Raw genomic sequence first — 17,226 nt, forward strand, 5'->3', positions numbered from 1 at the left:
TTCCATTTTGTTTTCAATTGTTTTATTTTGTCTACTAATACTGAACAACTCATTTTGTGGAATGCTTCATTTCCTGCTGGCCAACTGGATGTCTCCCTCTTTCTGTACTCCCTATCTGCCTCATGTGTCTTTATTTATTTATTTATCAGTTAATTAAATAACAAGGTACGTGGGATGTTTTCAGAGGGTGAGAAGATGCAATGGTGAAACAGCTACAGTGGAAATCCCAATGTTGCGAAATTCTCTATGCATTTAAATCTGATATTCCTCTTGGGACTAGTGCCATTACCTGCTTTCACAGAGGTCTGATACAATCTTACAACCGGTCTATACACATAGCCGACACAAAAAACACAGAACAGACATGGAGTTGATCACATTACTGCCATCACTGGAGAGCTACTCAGTCCACAGTAATGATTCCATATTCGAATTGTGTTGAGTTTTGGCAACAAATAGCCACATTCATTTTGTTAATATCCCCATAGGGCTTTGGTATGAAGCTTATCTGATTTGTTATAGTAACCTATTCCATTATATTCCTATAATATTCCAATGAACATGTGTAGTTTTGCTGTGACATTTCTTTACCATCTGTCTGTAACAGTAACTTCAAATTCCGTGCTGTAGGCTATAATGCGGTTCCTGCATCTATTGGCTCACTTCTACTGCAGCAACACTAGGGGGGACCAAATAGCCGCCAATCACTATAGAAGAACCAGTTAGGCAACTGGGGAAACACATAGCTATGTGTAAAGAAAGACTGGAATGCTTCACAGTTACAGTGTTTGCTGCACTCTTATTTTTTTTACACACGCACGCACACACGCACGCACACACACACACACACACACACACACACACACACACACACACACACACACACACACAGAGTTTCCTTCTCTGTAACTCCACACCAGCCCCCCTAGAGAGAGAGAGAGAGCTGCGTGCTGCAGCTCCTCAACTGTTCACACAATTTGAAGTCACTCGTACCAGAGCATGTTCCCTTAGAAGTGCGCGCTGTAGCCTGCAATTCACATTCACAGGTTTATTGAATAACAATATCTCCGTGGAGCCACCAAGGACGCAGCCTTTGAATCGAGCTATTTGAATACAGCTTGTTTTTTTTTAAATGTGGGCTGCTTTCGAATGTGTTCCCCCCCTCTCAATGGATGAGATCAGGGACAATAAGTTGGAACTTGCGGGAGAGTCCTTTGCGTAAAAGGCCCGAGTCTGAATCATGTATTGCGCAGAATCTCTGCTCCCTTACGACTAATTTACGGGAGAGAGGCGCATCTCCATCTCACAGAATGAGAGTCGCGCGCTGAATGTTACTGCATGGTGTTTGGGCAGGGGTTACCAAACTTGCGTAAACATCCCGTTTCTACACAAGTATTGATTTCTTGTCATAAGTAGGTGATTGGTACAATGTCAGCCATAAGGAGGAAATTTGGGGAGGATTACCAGGTGGTAAACACCAACCAAAGCGTTACTTTTTCCGCACCGGTCAAGAGAAAGAGGCAGCGGTTTGTGGAGAAGAACGGCCGCTGCAATGTCCAGCACGGTAACCTTGGCGGGGAGACGAGCCGATACATCTCCGATCTCTTCACCACGCTGGTGGATCTCAAGTGGCGCTGGAACCTACTCATTTTCATCCTCACTTATACAGTTGCGTGGCTGGTGATGGCTTCTATGTGGTGGGTCATAGCCTACATCCGTGGCGACCTGAGCCACGGCGGCCACGAAGAATCATACACCCCGTGCGTCGCCAACGTGTACAACTTTCCCTCCGCTTTCCTCTTTTTCATCGAGACGGAGGCGACCATCGGCTACGGCCACCGCTACATCACAGAGAAGTGCCCGGAAGGTATCATCCTCTTCCTCTTCCAGTCGCTGCTTGGCTCCATCGTGGACGCCTTCCTCATCGGCTGCATGTTCATCAAGATGTCGCAGCCGAAGAAGCGCGCGGAGACGCTTATGTTCAGCCAGGACGCGGTCATTTCGCAGCGGGACGGGAAGTTGTGCCTCATGTTCCGAGTGGGGAACCTGCGGAACAGCCATATGGTGTCCGCGCAGATCAGGTGCAAAGTCATCAAGGTAGGCTAGCTGACGTGCGCATTAGGCTATATCCAAAATCACTATAAAAGTAGGCACGCTTTGGCACAGTTTTGCCTCTTGCCCCATCTCAGCTCTGGGAATGCAGTCAGTTCATTTGTTTTGAAATTGCTCATTATGTTTTATGAGTGCATTCCAAGTCATGCATTGAATTTCCAGAATTGATTGCATTCCCTGAGCGTCTCTGTGATTTGATGGTTTTAACACAAGGCTCCAACAAAAGAGCCCATGTATTTTTAATAAGTGACCATTTACATTCACCCCCTGCTGCAGCAACTAGGCTACTTCAGTGCTGGATTCGTCCTGAACAGCAATTTGATGTTGCTGCTCTCCTCCCTCTTAATTTCTGAGAGTGTGTTGCCTGATTCTGTCAGGGTCGTCTCAATCTCACAATCCCCCCCCCCCCCCCCCCCCCCTCCCCCCTCGTCCTCAGAATTGCTGTCAATGGGGTATATATCTAAGTTCAGCTTCTGCTTCAACTGCCAGATGAAAGGATTGGAAAACTACACATTGACCTAAAGATCCATTGATCCAATTTCTAGTGGGCCAGAGTGTGGGAAAGCTTGCCTAAAGACAAAATGCCACTAATCTGAAGCACAGAGAGCTGACAATGACATGCCATTGTATTATGCTGGCTTCAGTGCTGAAAAAATCCTGAGGATGAAAGGAGCAGAGGCAGCTGCTGGCTATGATGAAAGAGAAGAGGATAAAAAATGTTTGTGTCATAAAACTTCACAACTGAAAGAAACAGTGTCAATCACTGCATTTTCTGAATCACACCTGGTTGTTTTTCACCTGGAAAACCAAACTATATTTTTATATTACTTGATTTTTTTGAAGCAGACTTGTGTGTGTGTGTTTTAATGTCCAAGCCCTGTGTTTCCTCACAGTAGCAGGCATGTCTTACAAATGAAATCTACTTTTCTGCAGTCCAAACATCAGCAGATATCCAAAGGACAGCGGTGGTTTGTTGTGGCAGGAAGAGTTAGTTGTGCTTTTGTCGCTTCTGCTGAATAGCATGATGATCTCAAGTGACAGTTTACTTTCTGAACCTCGAGGTCAACTCACCAGAAAGCAGTATGTTAGTATCACCGCTAGTGCATAAATATGGTTATATGCTTTGTGTTTTACTCAGATTTTATCTGGGCTTATAATATCATTTAAAAAAACTATCTTCTGTTCAGTCTTTAGTTATTCATATATAGAGTTAAAAAAAAAAAATTGGTATCTTTTGAAAAAATAACTCACTCATTTGAACACATTAAAAGCCATGGCTTATTTATAACTGCTAATGTTACAGCTTGTTCCTCTTGAATGAGTTTTTTTAATTTTTGTCATCATTTACTCTTTAATTAACAGTAAAGAAGGCAAAGATGTGTTCATTGCAATTAATCAGCACAACATCATGGAAGCACAACTGCTATATCATTAACTTTTCTCCCTGTACAGAGTTGTACCTGCCAGTAGTTACATTGAGAGACTTTAATATTCTGTAATAGTTGTCTACTGCTGAATAGAATGAAAGCAGTGTATGCACCCGTGGGGCATACTGTTGGGTCATTTGACCTTGGTAAAATTTGTCTGCACAGTGAGTGTGCCAGTATTACAGCATTGTCCTTTGTAGAAGAACCTCTTTTTAGCGCACCTGGAGCCGTTATAGATTTATCATTAAAGAATACTTTTTGGGATAATATAGATGATGGGCTTTATTTTAAACCCTAAGGCCCAGTGGAAGAGTGTAAAACTAGTAGTTTGAGCAGTTCTGGTTCACAACATTTAAAGCAGAACTGGCTGCTGCAGAACTGTTACGAAGTACAGAAGCAGTGCTTTGGCTACGCTCTACCTCACTCAAGCTTGCATCCAGGACATTTCCTAATTATCTGCTAAAAAGCGCCACATGCCATGTCTATTTTATTGTGTATTTTAAGGTTTGTTAACAGATGTTTTATAGCTCACAAAGCTACGCCCTTGTGGTGTGAGACTTTACAGTGGGTTATTGTGTAGTAAATTGACTCTACGTCACCCCGTATAGTACTATACCTGCACTGTGGAAATAATGCCTTGGCTTGTGTTCAGGTAACACACGGCTCAAGGTCACTGTGAGATGGGTTGCCAACAAAGCGGACTGACACGATGCAGTAAATCTTATTAATGATGGAGCTCTTTAAACGCAGTGTAACATGGGAACTACAGTCAATTGTCCAGGATAGTCAGGGATTGACATAGGTTGTAAATTCTTATGGGACCTGGATACTCTGGATTTTGCTAAACATTAAAGTTGATCATGTTCTTCATCTGCATTCATGTTATTTACAGTGCAATGTAATTATAATGCAGGAATCTATAACAAAACGCATTTGTTTGCTTAGGTGGTATGTATGTAATAAGCAGCTCAAATAAGCATATTATGGTGAAGCATGTATTGTTATGTTCTGAGCATCAGTTCAGTGATTTTATGTTTTGTCAGTCAGTTTGACATGGGTCTAAATACCCACGAGCCTGCATCGTTGCTATGGAGAAGAAGACATTCAAATTCAAAAACACTCGGTTGTTGTATTTGTGAACAAAACACAACGCTATAATTGCTGAATTATTTCAAAATTTAATCCACCCTGGACTTCTCTTAGGCACACAATACCTTCAACTTTTTTAAAAGAAGAAGATATTTTATATTACACAGTTGATAATGTTTATGTAGGGAGTTTTTGGTTCTTTACAATAAGACTCTTTGGGGCGCAAGAACCTTCTAGTAACTGATACCTGCCAGGAAATATTTTGTTAAAAAAATATTAATGTCACTTCAATGTGTCACACATTGGAACATTTAGCCGGACTTGGCAGGGCTGTGCATTCATCTATATCCCTAATGTATATTAAATTAAAAAGATAAATATCCTTGAACCTCCATTAATATTCATGCAGATTTCATTAATAAATCAATACAATGCAGTGGTGCACTGGCCCCTGCAGCAGTGGCAGAATATTATTTTAAAATAAAGAAACATGTTTGCTTCTGTCTGCCAGCAGCACACGGAGGAAACACACTCCTACCAGCAAGAAAAAAGTGCTCAGACAAGAGAGAAAGAAGCAGTAAACAGCAGCAATGTGACAAGCAGGTCGGAGAGACTGAGGGAGAGAGTGACAGCTGGGTGGTGCTCGTGAATGTCAACAGAAGCTCGTCTCAGTAGGTTGGCCCACAGCAGGAGATAAGTGATAAGGGCTAGTAGTGGCAGATAGACGGGCATGGATGCAAATGTTTAGCTAGACAAGCAGGGAGACTATTTAACTGTGAAGGACAAGAAGAAAGAGAAGGAGAAAGAGAGAAGAAGAGACAAAAAGAAAGAAGGTTGAAAAAGCTTCATTGGTGCTGTCGAGAGACCAGGAATGGCAGCATAAAATGTGCCGTCTGTGTGAGTATTATGTTTGATGTCCAGCCCAAAGCTCAAAGGATCTGGCTGGACACATATATACACAGTTACATTAAAGACACACATACACACAAGGACAAATGCACATGCACACACAACACACACACACTTCTTTCTAACTTTCTCTGGCACTGTGTTTCTTTGCATCTCTTTCACATACAAATCCACACACACATGCACACACACTGTCACCAAGGAGTAAGTGTGTCACTATAGGGCCTGCTTTTACTCAACCGGAATCTCAGGTGGCTTGGTAAATTAAGCACTCCCTCTATATCAGGTCCTCTTCCAAAGACCATTAATTTCCCCCTTGTGGCACTGAGTGTTTAGTGGCAGTAAGAAAACTCCCAAGGCTTTCACCTTGTTAAAACCATTCAGTGTAAAGCAGGTTGCTGCTTCCTTGGCAGAGGTATAATTTAGTTGCAACACTATGGCGCTATATTGGAGCCATGAACAGTATCTGAAAAATGGCAGCTTCACTTGCATAACTATAATGGCTTCAATATGACTTCCCAGGAAATTGGTCTCCAATTTCATTGACTTGTATGAACATCGCTGACAAATGGGACACCTGCCTGCAGTTTCTCAATGACAATTAACATTTTAAAATGACTGACACAAATAAATTAATATATATAGACAGGACAGGCTTTTTAAAATGATTTCATGTGCTCCTCCCACTTTTAGGAGATGGTGGAAGCTTATATGAAAATTTCAAAGGGAAATTTGAACTACCTAAAGAAGCATCAATTAGCAAATCTATTCATAATACAATACTCAAAATAAAAATTACTCATAATTCAAGTGTGCTTTTGATATTTTAGAAAAATTCTTGATACCACTCTCATATCTTGTTAAATATGAAGCCACAGCTAGCTGCCAGTTAAGAACTGGAAACACCTATCTTGGCTCTTCCTAAAGATAGCAAAATAGTTTTTTGTATTTATTAAACAAGAGGTGCTGGTAGGTGCATATTTTTACCTTTGGACAGAGCCAGGCAAGCTGCTTCCAGTTTTTATGCTGGCTGTAGCTTCGTATTTATCGTATAGACATGAGAGTGGTATCAATCTTCTCAGCATGAAAGCGAATAAGTATATTTCCCAAAATGTCAAACTAACTAATCTTTTCAACTCTAAGCAGGGATTGAGACCAAAAACAGCCTTGTTTTAAAACAACGCAGGGGCCTGTGGTGGTGAGGGATTGTTGTTTAAGGTACCGGTGAGTGTTTTAAGGTCAAAGCAACCAAAGCAATGCACAAGGGTTTGCTATAATCATAGAATTTTGTACTGTGAACTGTGGAAAGTTATCACAGTGGCAGCTATTTTATTTTTTTGTCATGATAATAACAAAGTAAACAGGAGTTTACCTGTATTTGTGTGTATGTGATTGGCTACCGCAGCAACCTTGCCGGATATCGTTGCATTGCCTTGCAGCAAAAGTTGAGCCAAATGAAACATTTTAACATTATTTTATTTATTATAAGACTATACCATGCAGACTGGTAGATGAAAGGACAGGCAGTTGGTGTGGCTTTTCACAGCTTTCCCTCTCTTCATTTAAATTTTCCCCCCGGGCATCCACACTTTTCAACATTGTCCTTTTATGTAAAAACATCCCCCTTTCAGAGCATTTTACTCTGATTTAACTACAATAGACATGCCACATAGGCTCCTTGTCTGCATACTCCGGGAGTAGCCATCACGGCTACAGCATGATGGGTGACACTTTCCCTCACCAAGGCGAGCCAGGGATCTGTGGGCACAGACGTCTTCCTGTGAAATGTCACACCCTTCTGTCCTAAACATCACTGTGAATACAAATGACAGCATGTTTGCCATCTGTGGACCAAGTGGCTCCTCACTCAGGGCCAAGGAGACCACTCTGCATACAAGTTAACATGAGGTGACAGAAAGAACTATCTGATTTGAGCTGTAGCAGAATATGGTACATACATAGTTTAAGTACATTTTCTGCTTTTATTTGCTTTTATTGTTGTGATGATAGTGGACTTCATTTGGGTTGCTGCAGAGTTTCTATCTTTGGCCTTCTGAGTGAAACAAACACCTTTTCCTTTTTAAATCATTCACTCTTGACATATAAACTGGAGTAAGAGGCTTGCAATTGACAGGAAAAGAGGTTTTACAAACTCATGGAGAGCCTTCTCCCTAATCCCATGTTTTAATTTAACAGCTAAAAGAGTACTTTATTTGATTGCAGTGCAAGCACTAGTGTCTTCTCCACAATCTAATGATACTTGTTGTAGAGGCCAGGCTACTACAGAGAGTTTTAGAGTACCATAATATGCTGACAATTAGAGTAAAAGATTACCACAGTGTCTCAAACTGTAAATGTTACCAATGCTCGTGTTATCTGACAGAGATGTGCGAGACCACTGTCTTTTACACCCATATGCTGGCAGTAAGTGCATAAAGAACAACCTCAAGGTCCTAAGGATACCTTTGTAGTGTTGTTGTGTCTCCTGGGTGTATTGTGGTGCTATTGTTTTATCACTACAAAACAAATGTCAAAATATATTCCCCTTTTGTGTATTTTTATATCAAAATCCATCCAGTTCCCTGCCAAAGGTGTCAAGAACCTTTTGTTGACTCATCCAGCTCTCACAGGCAAATAAATATTCTATCCAATAATATGTCATCATAGATTTTTGGGGGGATTCAGCAACTTCTTCCCATTTTATAAAACATGCAGGTCAGGAAAACTAGCACTATTGCACCAGGTTAGAGGTGTGCATCTAGGTGCCAGAATTTTGGAGCAATATCAATATGAAGCCTGAGACTGAGGACAAAAACACGCCTCTCTTCATCATTTCCCCCTTAAATGGGAATGATGGAAGCAATCCTGAACAACTATAATTACTTTGTCCCGCCTGCTTTTGTGCTCCAAAATTCCCTGCTCACTTTAACTACCACCCCAAAATCCCATGTCATGTGGAACCATGTTAAATCATAGACATTTGCCTTCTCAAAGCTGTTTCATGGGACCCTTATGCCTGTAAAAAAAATACATGCTCCCGAACATTTACAGTGGCCGCAAGGGGTCTTGGATGAAAAATGTCAGTACAGTACAGTAGCACATATTATCCAACAGAGATAAAGGAAAAATGGTCCTGGCTGATGAAGTGGCCTGGTAGACTTAACACCAGTCATTCTCAGGTGGCTAAAACCTTTGACATGTTTTTTTTTAGCACAAAAGCCAGCAGTGCTTTGAATTTTGGAGGGATTCCATTTGCTCTTGTTCATCTTGTACATCAGGAACACCTGCTTTGTCTAACAGACTGTTTCATAAAAAGTTATGATCATGCCCTTTCAGGAAAACATTGACATTTAGGGAAAACCCCTTATTCTCTTTCTTACCAAGTGTTAGATGGGAAGATTGACACCACTGTGGAATCTTCTCATCCAACTCTCACTAAGAAAGCGAATAAGCTATTTCAAGTAAATGTCAAACTGTTCTGTGACAGTATTATTATTATTGTAATGGGTGGGTACATTATCTGTACTGTGAGTTAAACCTCTGACATAACTTATTTGTTTTAACTTTCCATTAATGAAGTAACAGAATAATTTGCCTACTGCAATAGCTAACCCAGTATGTAAGTAAGTAATACCCAGAATCAGAATCGGGTTTATTGCAAAGTACATTTTCACATATGAGGAATTTGCCTTGGTATGAATTGGTGCTTATTATTGTGCATTGGTGATTAAAATTGTATAAGAAAATATACACCTAATAATTATGAAATTTGACCACCATTGAATTCAAAGCATTATTTCAACATTTTGGGAAATGCAAGATAGCTTTCTGGCAAGTGTGAGATGAGAAGATTAATAACACTCTCATGTCATCATGAGGCTTCAGCAAGCAGGTGGTTAGCTTAGTGTAAAAACTGAAAACAGTTAATTAATTTAATTAGTGAGCTATAGAGGTGCTGGTAGGTGGATTTTGTTACCTCTGGACATGCTAGCTGTTCCCCCTTGTTTCCAGAAAGTAGTACAGTAGTGGTTGAAATTTAACCACTAGTGTAGTTTCTTATCAGATCTGAGAGTGACATTGATCTTCGCATCTAATTCGCTAAAGTAAAGCGAATAATAATAATAATTAGTTAGGGGCAAGATTAAAATTTTTAATCAAGATTAATCGCATGATTTTCTTGGGATTAATCGCAATTAATCGCAGTGTTATGCGTAAAATTGAATAATGAATTCTAAAGTAGTGTATTGCGCAATTTGTATGTACTGCTATATACACAAAAGTGTAATAAATTGTGGTTTCCAAACACTTTAAACAAATAAGGTGCTTTTTACATGCAGTGTGTGCATAGGGTGTAGCAGGTGTGTTCACTCGCACAGACTTCACTCGATTAAAAACTTGAAATGAGGTTACAAGTCGCGGTGGATAAGCACAGACCAGGTAGGCTAATGTTAAAGCAGCGTTGAACACAGGGTGCAGATGTTGGTTTCGGCTGTTTGAGTTGTTTGATAGGCTGCGTCATTAACAAGCAAGCGGCTCACCTGCTGCCGTGATAACGGATCGCGGGGGGGAAAATATGGAAAAACATGCGTAGTCTGCCGAAGCCTCCCTCCACTGCTTGTTTGGGTGGGTGCTTGCAGGCTGATCAACATCCCGCCCCTCCTGTGACCCATGGTTTGACTGTATGTGTATTAAGAGTCAAACAATGAGCAAGGGACTTTCAAACTAATAATAATAAAATAAAAACTGCGTTAACGTGCGATAAAATAATTGTTGGCGTTAATTAAGTAATGCGTTAACGCGTGCCCAGCCCTAATAATAATATTTCCCAAAATGTTTCCAAACTATTCCTTTAAATACCACTGAATTTATAGTATTGACACATATTTCAATCTGTCTGAATGAGATGGTTAGATTCAGACGCCAGAATTCAAGATGGAAAATTCAGTTTTTGAAACTACAGCACTTGAAAAAACTTAAACTTGAAAATTCAAAGAGGGTCATTTACACAATTCACATTTAGGCAGATGGCTTTTCAAAGTTTTAAATTTGATTAAGCATTCAGAGTGGTTAAGTTTGACAATTGGGTATTCAGTTGGTTATAATTATTATTTGCTTCCAAAATCCTGTGCTCTGACCCCATTGTGGGGGACAAAGTTGAGGATTTTTCCTAAATTATACCTTATAAGTAAAAATACGCCCTGATCGTTTGTGTTTCCAGTCTCGGCAGACACCAGAGGGCGAATTCCTTCCCCTGGACCAGTGCGAGCTGGACGTGGGTTTTGGGACGGGGGCGGACCAGCTCTTTTTGGTGTCGCCTCTAACCATCTGCCACGAGATCAACACCAAGAGCCCCTTCTTCGATCTGTCGCAGCGCTCACTCATGAATGAGCAGTTTGAGATTGTTGTCATCCTAGAGGGCATCGTGGAGACCACTGGTTAGAGCAAATTATCGTTTCTGAATATGTATATGTTTTTTTGAATAAGCTTCCCTTTCCTCAATCATTTGGTTCATCATCATTTAGCTTGTGGTATTTTTCTGTAGCCTAATATAAAATAAAATATTTAACATTGTTTATTTTCACGGTCTTTAATTATTCAATAGCACAAGCTCTTTTCTGTCTCTGTCCTATATACATTCTTTAAATTTCTCTGTGTGTATTTTTTCTGAAGCAATTTTCCATTTTTAAGTTCTGTTCTCTGTCCTGCATTTTTATTTAACAGCCCAATTCCTACCATTTTCTTTGTAAGAGTGTTTTTAGTAATCCCCTTTTTGTATTTTTCTCGTCTGTATTTGAAATATTTCTCTACTTCATTGTAGGTATGACATGCCAGGCAAGGACATCTTACACCGAAGATGAAGTCTTGTGGGGCCATCGTTTCCTCCCCGTCATGTCACTGGAGGAGGGCTTCTTCAGAGTCGACTACTCCCAGTTCCACAACACCTTTGAGGTCCCTACGCCTCCCTACAGCGTCAAAGAGCAGGAGGAGAAGTCCTCCTTGACATCGCCCCACCCACTGCCTGTTGCACACACGCCCTCCTCCCCTCCGATGGGGAATGGCGGCCGTGGAGGCCGCAGAGAAAGGCTCTTGTCAGCTGATTATGCGGACCACATAGAGGACCAAGCCTCCAGGTTGCCCAACAAACTCCAGCGCATGAGCTCTACACGGGAGGAGTACCTCTGGAGGGGGCTGAAGACAGGGCCAGCCTTGCCTGGAGGGAAGGCCTCCAGCACAGGAGACCTTCCGCTTAGTATTCAGAGGCTAAGGTCCAGCTCCATCCCAGCTGCGATGCAAGGACAGCCGGAGGAGCAGGTCCAGCTGTTGTCCTTGGATGGAGATGCTGAGGAGGGTGAGCTGGAGAAATCCAGACTGCCAGCAGCCATTAGCACTATTACTGCTCCAACACCAGTCCAGATCCCACTGGTAGGGAGTCGGCCAGAGGACAACCTGCCCCCTAAACTGCGCAGAATGAATGCTGACCGCTGACATCTGCAGTCTACCCTTGAGACTAAAAACATTATGAAAATTTAATCAAGCTTGATGGGCATTGCATATAAATAAAGACTACTGTGATATAATTTATATTTTTTTCCTGCAGATATGTCCAGTATTTTACATTTATTTATGGGCTCTCAACTAAGTTGTCCATAGCCACAAATAGAAGGACCAGACCAATAAGCCATCCATCCGCTCATACTGTGAGTCATTTTTGATAGATCACCATCTGTCCCCCCCACTGACTTCACTTCTGCCCTTGTGCTTGTTTCTTTCACTTCTTTACAAAGAGTTGCATTAAAGTCTTTATTATTTCAACCACACATTTTTAATCAAACAAGTTAATCAAGTTTTTAGTGTCAGAATATGAATAAGACTCACCTGAATGGATTGTTCACTAAACCCTCCCCCATATAGTGATTGTCCAATCATAGCTTAGAACTGTAACTAGGCAACACAGGTCTGTCAAGCTTTGGATTTCGCTGCATGCCTTGAGTGGTATAAATGGGGCTGTAGGAAGGCTAAAGACCCACTGGAAGCTCTGCAGAAATACAATGCTGGGGTGGGTCAGGAGGTTTCGTGTTTACCTTCTTTGGAGTCGTGTGTGGAGAACAAGATCACTATTGCACTTTCTGGGATCCCTCTTTTCCATGTCTCTGGCCTCCAGGATTACAGATCCAAACAATGAAGTGCTGCTTGGCACAGCGTCACGCAAATTGCAGGATAAAATGCAGGTTGCATGTTTCCACAATCTTTGCTAATACACAAGTTACTCACTCCCCCACCACGACGAGTGAGAAGTGTCAGATGCGATGTTGAGCAATCTGTTTGCTTCCAGTGGGTCTTCTCCCTAAGAATGAAACAAAGGTTTTGATGTTGGTGTCTTTTATTCAAAAACACAAGCAAAAGTGTGAGGAATGGGTTATATTGTGTGTTCATATGCTCTAAAGTAAGCTATAAACTTTAACATGTCTAGCTAACAAGCTAACTACCAACAGTAGCCTACTAACTGGTCAATAGTTTCCACTGCGCATGGAAGCTAATCCCGGAAGCTATTTGAGTATAGGCTAACATTAGCGGCTCTGTCCTGCCCTTTATGTGAAAAAGTTTACACTCCACCAATCCCCTGCCAACATTACCTGAGATAGTGTTATGTTGGTTAGTGCTCATCCTAAAAGCCTCATCCAAAAAAGTGAAAACATAACCTAAGCAAAACACGGCTATGTAACAAAATAACACTCTCATCTTACATTTTTCTTTAAAACTTCAGGTACTAGACTAAGAAGCTGTACAATGGAACACAAGCACAATGCTGTTTCTTTATTGTCTTCTACATGGATTAGTAAGGGTGTGTATCTATGTTCCCAGGGTCTTATGTTCCCAGGATCCATACCACTAACCCCTAAACCTAACACTGGGGAACACTGGACCTTGGGAACATAGGAATGACCCCGATCATCAACTGGTGAGGATGCTGACATTTTATGTAAAAAGTCAGCATTAGCTTTAGCCTCAGTATTTTCGCACAATATCATGTATGTAGCCATCAAGTGCATATTTAAGACTCCTTTTAAATACAGGCTGCTAGAAACATAAAAAAATCAACTGGAGACAGAGTTTTCAGCTAACTCATGTAGCTAATGTTAGCTTAATTAGCTAGCTAAATCTTTCATTATTTCATTTAACCTTTATTTTAACAGGAAAGTCCCATTAGCTGCGTTTCTGCGAACTAAAAGGTTCTTTCAGCCCACTGTTGTATGCGTTTCCACCGTGGTCTAAAGACCTGCGAAGATTAGGCAAATTAACCAGCTGACGGATACGCCGTACAAAGCGATGGACAGGCATCATTATTTAGTAACCGCTATCCATGACCAAAATTTATAAACTAACATCAGATTTGACTGGAATTTTTTGTGGGGGAGTATAATATAAAGAGACACACGATAAAGTTTGTTACAAATTTAATAACAAACTGGATAAAGTCATGAAGTTCATAAAATAACACCAACACAGAGAAAAAAACACAAACATAAAATTGCGACAGTTTGGAAGGTTATTAAAACATTTTCAGACAATGAGCTGTATATCAGCTGGCATGACTCACGTGTGTGTCCACCTGTGCGTCGGAGGAACGTGATTTTTTAAGGAGCTTTACCTGTTGTAATCAGATGTTCTGTTTGTTTTGGAGAAGAGGAGGCCGACTTGTAGAAACTTCCTGACTGATGAGTATTTAGCGTAACTCTATCTGATGTTAGCTGTAAACACACCGCTGCATACTGGCTGTTATTTCCAAGCAATAAATTTAATGCTGATGTACAATCTCAGGCGGACATGTGTGTGCGCTATTGACAGTTGATTGTGATTTATTGGTTTGCAAAGAAAGGTGGAAAAGAGGAGCCGTAGTGCAAAAACAGCCGACATGCTCGATTTAAAGCAAGTAGCCTCTACTCGCCCATTCAGAAATTCACTGCAAGGCAAGCCCCACCCACCCCAAAGTACCTGTACCCTTGGAAAGTACTACCCCCCGAGTAGGGACTTTTGGGGGGGTAAAATAAAGACCCTGGAATAAAATTTAGACCCTGGTCTAGTTCCTAGGTTCCTAGTTCCGGGGTATAGATCCTTTGGTGGAAACGCAGCTATTGATGCACGGCCATTGTAGTCTCATTTACAAGGGAAGTCCTGTGTAGCCTACAGCTGGCTAGAAATGAGAAACCTGCATTTGTCTACCTCTGTGTGAAATCAAGCACCCATTGTTTTTAAAAATAACTAAGAAATCTGAGTGTTAAATCTGCCACTGTTACTACTGTAAACTGTGTATGTGACATGCACACTGCATATGTGACGAATGAAAGCTTGACAGGCAGCAACAGTTACTGAGGGGGACAGGGCTTAGTGAACTGTCAATTCATAAAAACCCTGATACACAAATCATTTATGTATCACTTGTACCGAATATGTGTTTATTTGAATACTCATTTGAGATGTATCTTTACTACTATACAATTTTAACTATTTTTACTTCTTAGCGTAGTGTTTACATTGGCCCGGTACCGCATGGGTAACAAAATGTAATCACATCAATTTTGGGCTAGCCTACAGACTTTATTTCATCATCACTGATTTACTAAAATGTAAAACAATACTTGGGAATGCAGGGATGCTGACATCAGGGGACACATGTATTATTGCTAATATGAAGGAAAGATAAAACTTCACATTGCTGAATAATAAATTATTTGAAATCACAAGAGTATCTGTGAGTACATTTTTCTTTTTCCATAAAGAATTGCTGCATCACCTTTTCTCTGGAACTACAGTCGAGTATTTGCTGACTCTGTTCAACATTCCAACACCGTGAGGTATTTCAGCCTGCAAAATGCAGCAGCACCTCGTGTGTCACCTGCTGTGATGGTTGAACCAACATTCATCAGAAATAAAAGCCTTAAATGGAAATGTGAGTTGTTTCTATTATGAAGCAAATTTCAGGAGAGCAAGAATTCAGAGGAAAGGAAACTACAGACAAAACCCTTGGTTGGCATTCAGTACCTTGGCTGGTAGGCTGATGTACTTTACTCTTTTCTCTGCTCACATGAAATCAAATCTTAACCTCCTACTCTGGCTGCAGCTTCAGTAAATTATTTTAGTTGCCCTGAAGCCGACAGAAGTCATGCTGTTTACCAGCCTGGTCAGTGGCACTAGAGTTCATTTCATCTTGATTGTGGCTATCAAGATGGAAGTGAGCAAGAGGAGGGTGATTTTCCAGACATTACACATTTGAGGATGTCCAGAGCTAATTAGTCATACTGCAGAGAATAGCACAAAACAGAAATTTGATTATGTAACTCATCGACAGTAGAAAATGACCTCCGTCTAGCTTAAGATAAAATTAACTCGGATAAATGATGGAGGGAAAACTAAATCACAGACCATTCTTCACACAGACATATTACTGGATCATGATGGATACAGCTGTAAAGGAAAATCTGTTTTGCTCGTCCTTAAAGTGTGCTCGGGAAATGGATTAGTCTACTTTTCACTTCAACTGCACTTCCTTGGTGGAACGAAGGTCATTATGCCTATAAAAAATTATAGAACATGTTAAATTACAAGCCTGGACTAACTTAATGTCTGAATCATGCACTAAAATATTCCTGAAAAGGATGAGATCCGAGTACTTCCATTTTATGCTATTTAATACATCTACTCCATTACATTTGTTTAATCTATTTGCATTTCAGATTAATGTTCTACAAGTTTAAAAAATATCATGTATCATTATTTAAATACCCAAAAGTATATAAAACAGTTAAAAGGCTCCACCTCAACTGGTTATAACATTAAAGTACTGTTATAACTTTAAAGTACTGTTTACATGCATCAATAATAACGGTCCAATATAATAATATAACACTGACAGGGTTTATTCTGCCTAATTGTCTGCTGATGAAGGCATGTGCTCAGTCCTGGTACTCCTGGACCTTAGCGCTGCTTTTGACATCACTGATCTCTGGTACTGCCCTAGAATGGTTTTCATCCTACCTGTCAAATAGGAAGTTTTGCATGTCTGTACACAACTATGTCTCTTCGTTCTGTCCAGTTAAATATGGTGTGCCTCAGGGGTCAGTCTTAGGACCCATTTTGTTTTCCTTCCTTGCTGGTTCCCTAGTAAATCACATTAAGCCTGTGGCAAAGAACCTTGGTGTTTGGTTTGATAGTAATTTAAATTTCGAGCAGCACACCACAAAGCTTGTTCAATCATGTTTTTATCAACTTAGAAATATAGCAAAAATTCGATCTATGTTAACTTTTAAGGACACCGAGACCATTTTACACACCTTCATCTCATCACGCCTGGATTATTGCAACAGCCTTTTCACCTGTTTAACCCAAAAATCTATTGATCGACTCCAGACTGTCCAGAATTCAGCTGCCAGGCTTTTAACCAGAAAAAAGAAATATGACCACATTACTCCTATTTTAGCTTCATTACACTGGCTCCCAGTATGTTTTAGAATTGACTTTAAAAATTTATTGATCACTTTTAAAGCTCTTCATGGCCTCTCATCTTGTTATATTTCTGACCTTTTAGTCCCATACACACCAGCACGTACCTTGAGATCCTCGGGCAGAGGTCTGTTGTCTGTTCCAGAGTCTCGACTGAAAACTAAAGGGGACAGAGCGTTTGCTGTCAGGG

The 17,226-nt window shown here is 40.7% G+C and overlaps 1 protein-coding gene across 1 annotated transcript; it reads left to right on the plus strand.

The window, feature by feature from the left end:
* The first annotated feature begins 994 nt into the window (after positions 1-994).
* On the plus strand, positions 995-15,279 carry LOC119916281 (G protein-activated inward rectifier potassium channel 1-like). Its single transcript, XM_038736246.1, has 3 exons — positions 995-2,097; positions 10,756-10,972; positions 11,356-15,279. The coding sequence occupies exons 1-3, from the start codon at positions 1,429-1,431 to the stop codon at positions 12,021-12,023; spliced, it is 1,554 nt and encodes a 517-aa protein (XP_038592174.1). The 5' UTR covers positions 995-1,428; the 3' UTR covers positions 12,024-15,279.
* Positions 15,280-17,226: the final 1,947 nt, after the last annotated feature.

This window comes from Micropterus salmoides, unplaced genomic scaffold (genome assembly GCF_014851395.1).
Source record: "Micropterus salmoides isolate LMB-PRFRI ecotype aquatic unplaced genomic scaffold, ASM1485139v1 Ms_hic_scaffold_21, whole genome shotgun sequence".
NCBI classification, from domain to species: Eukaryota; Metazoa; Chordata; class Actinopteri; order Centrarchiformes; family Centrarchidae; genus Micropterus; species Micropterus salmoides.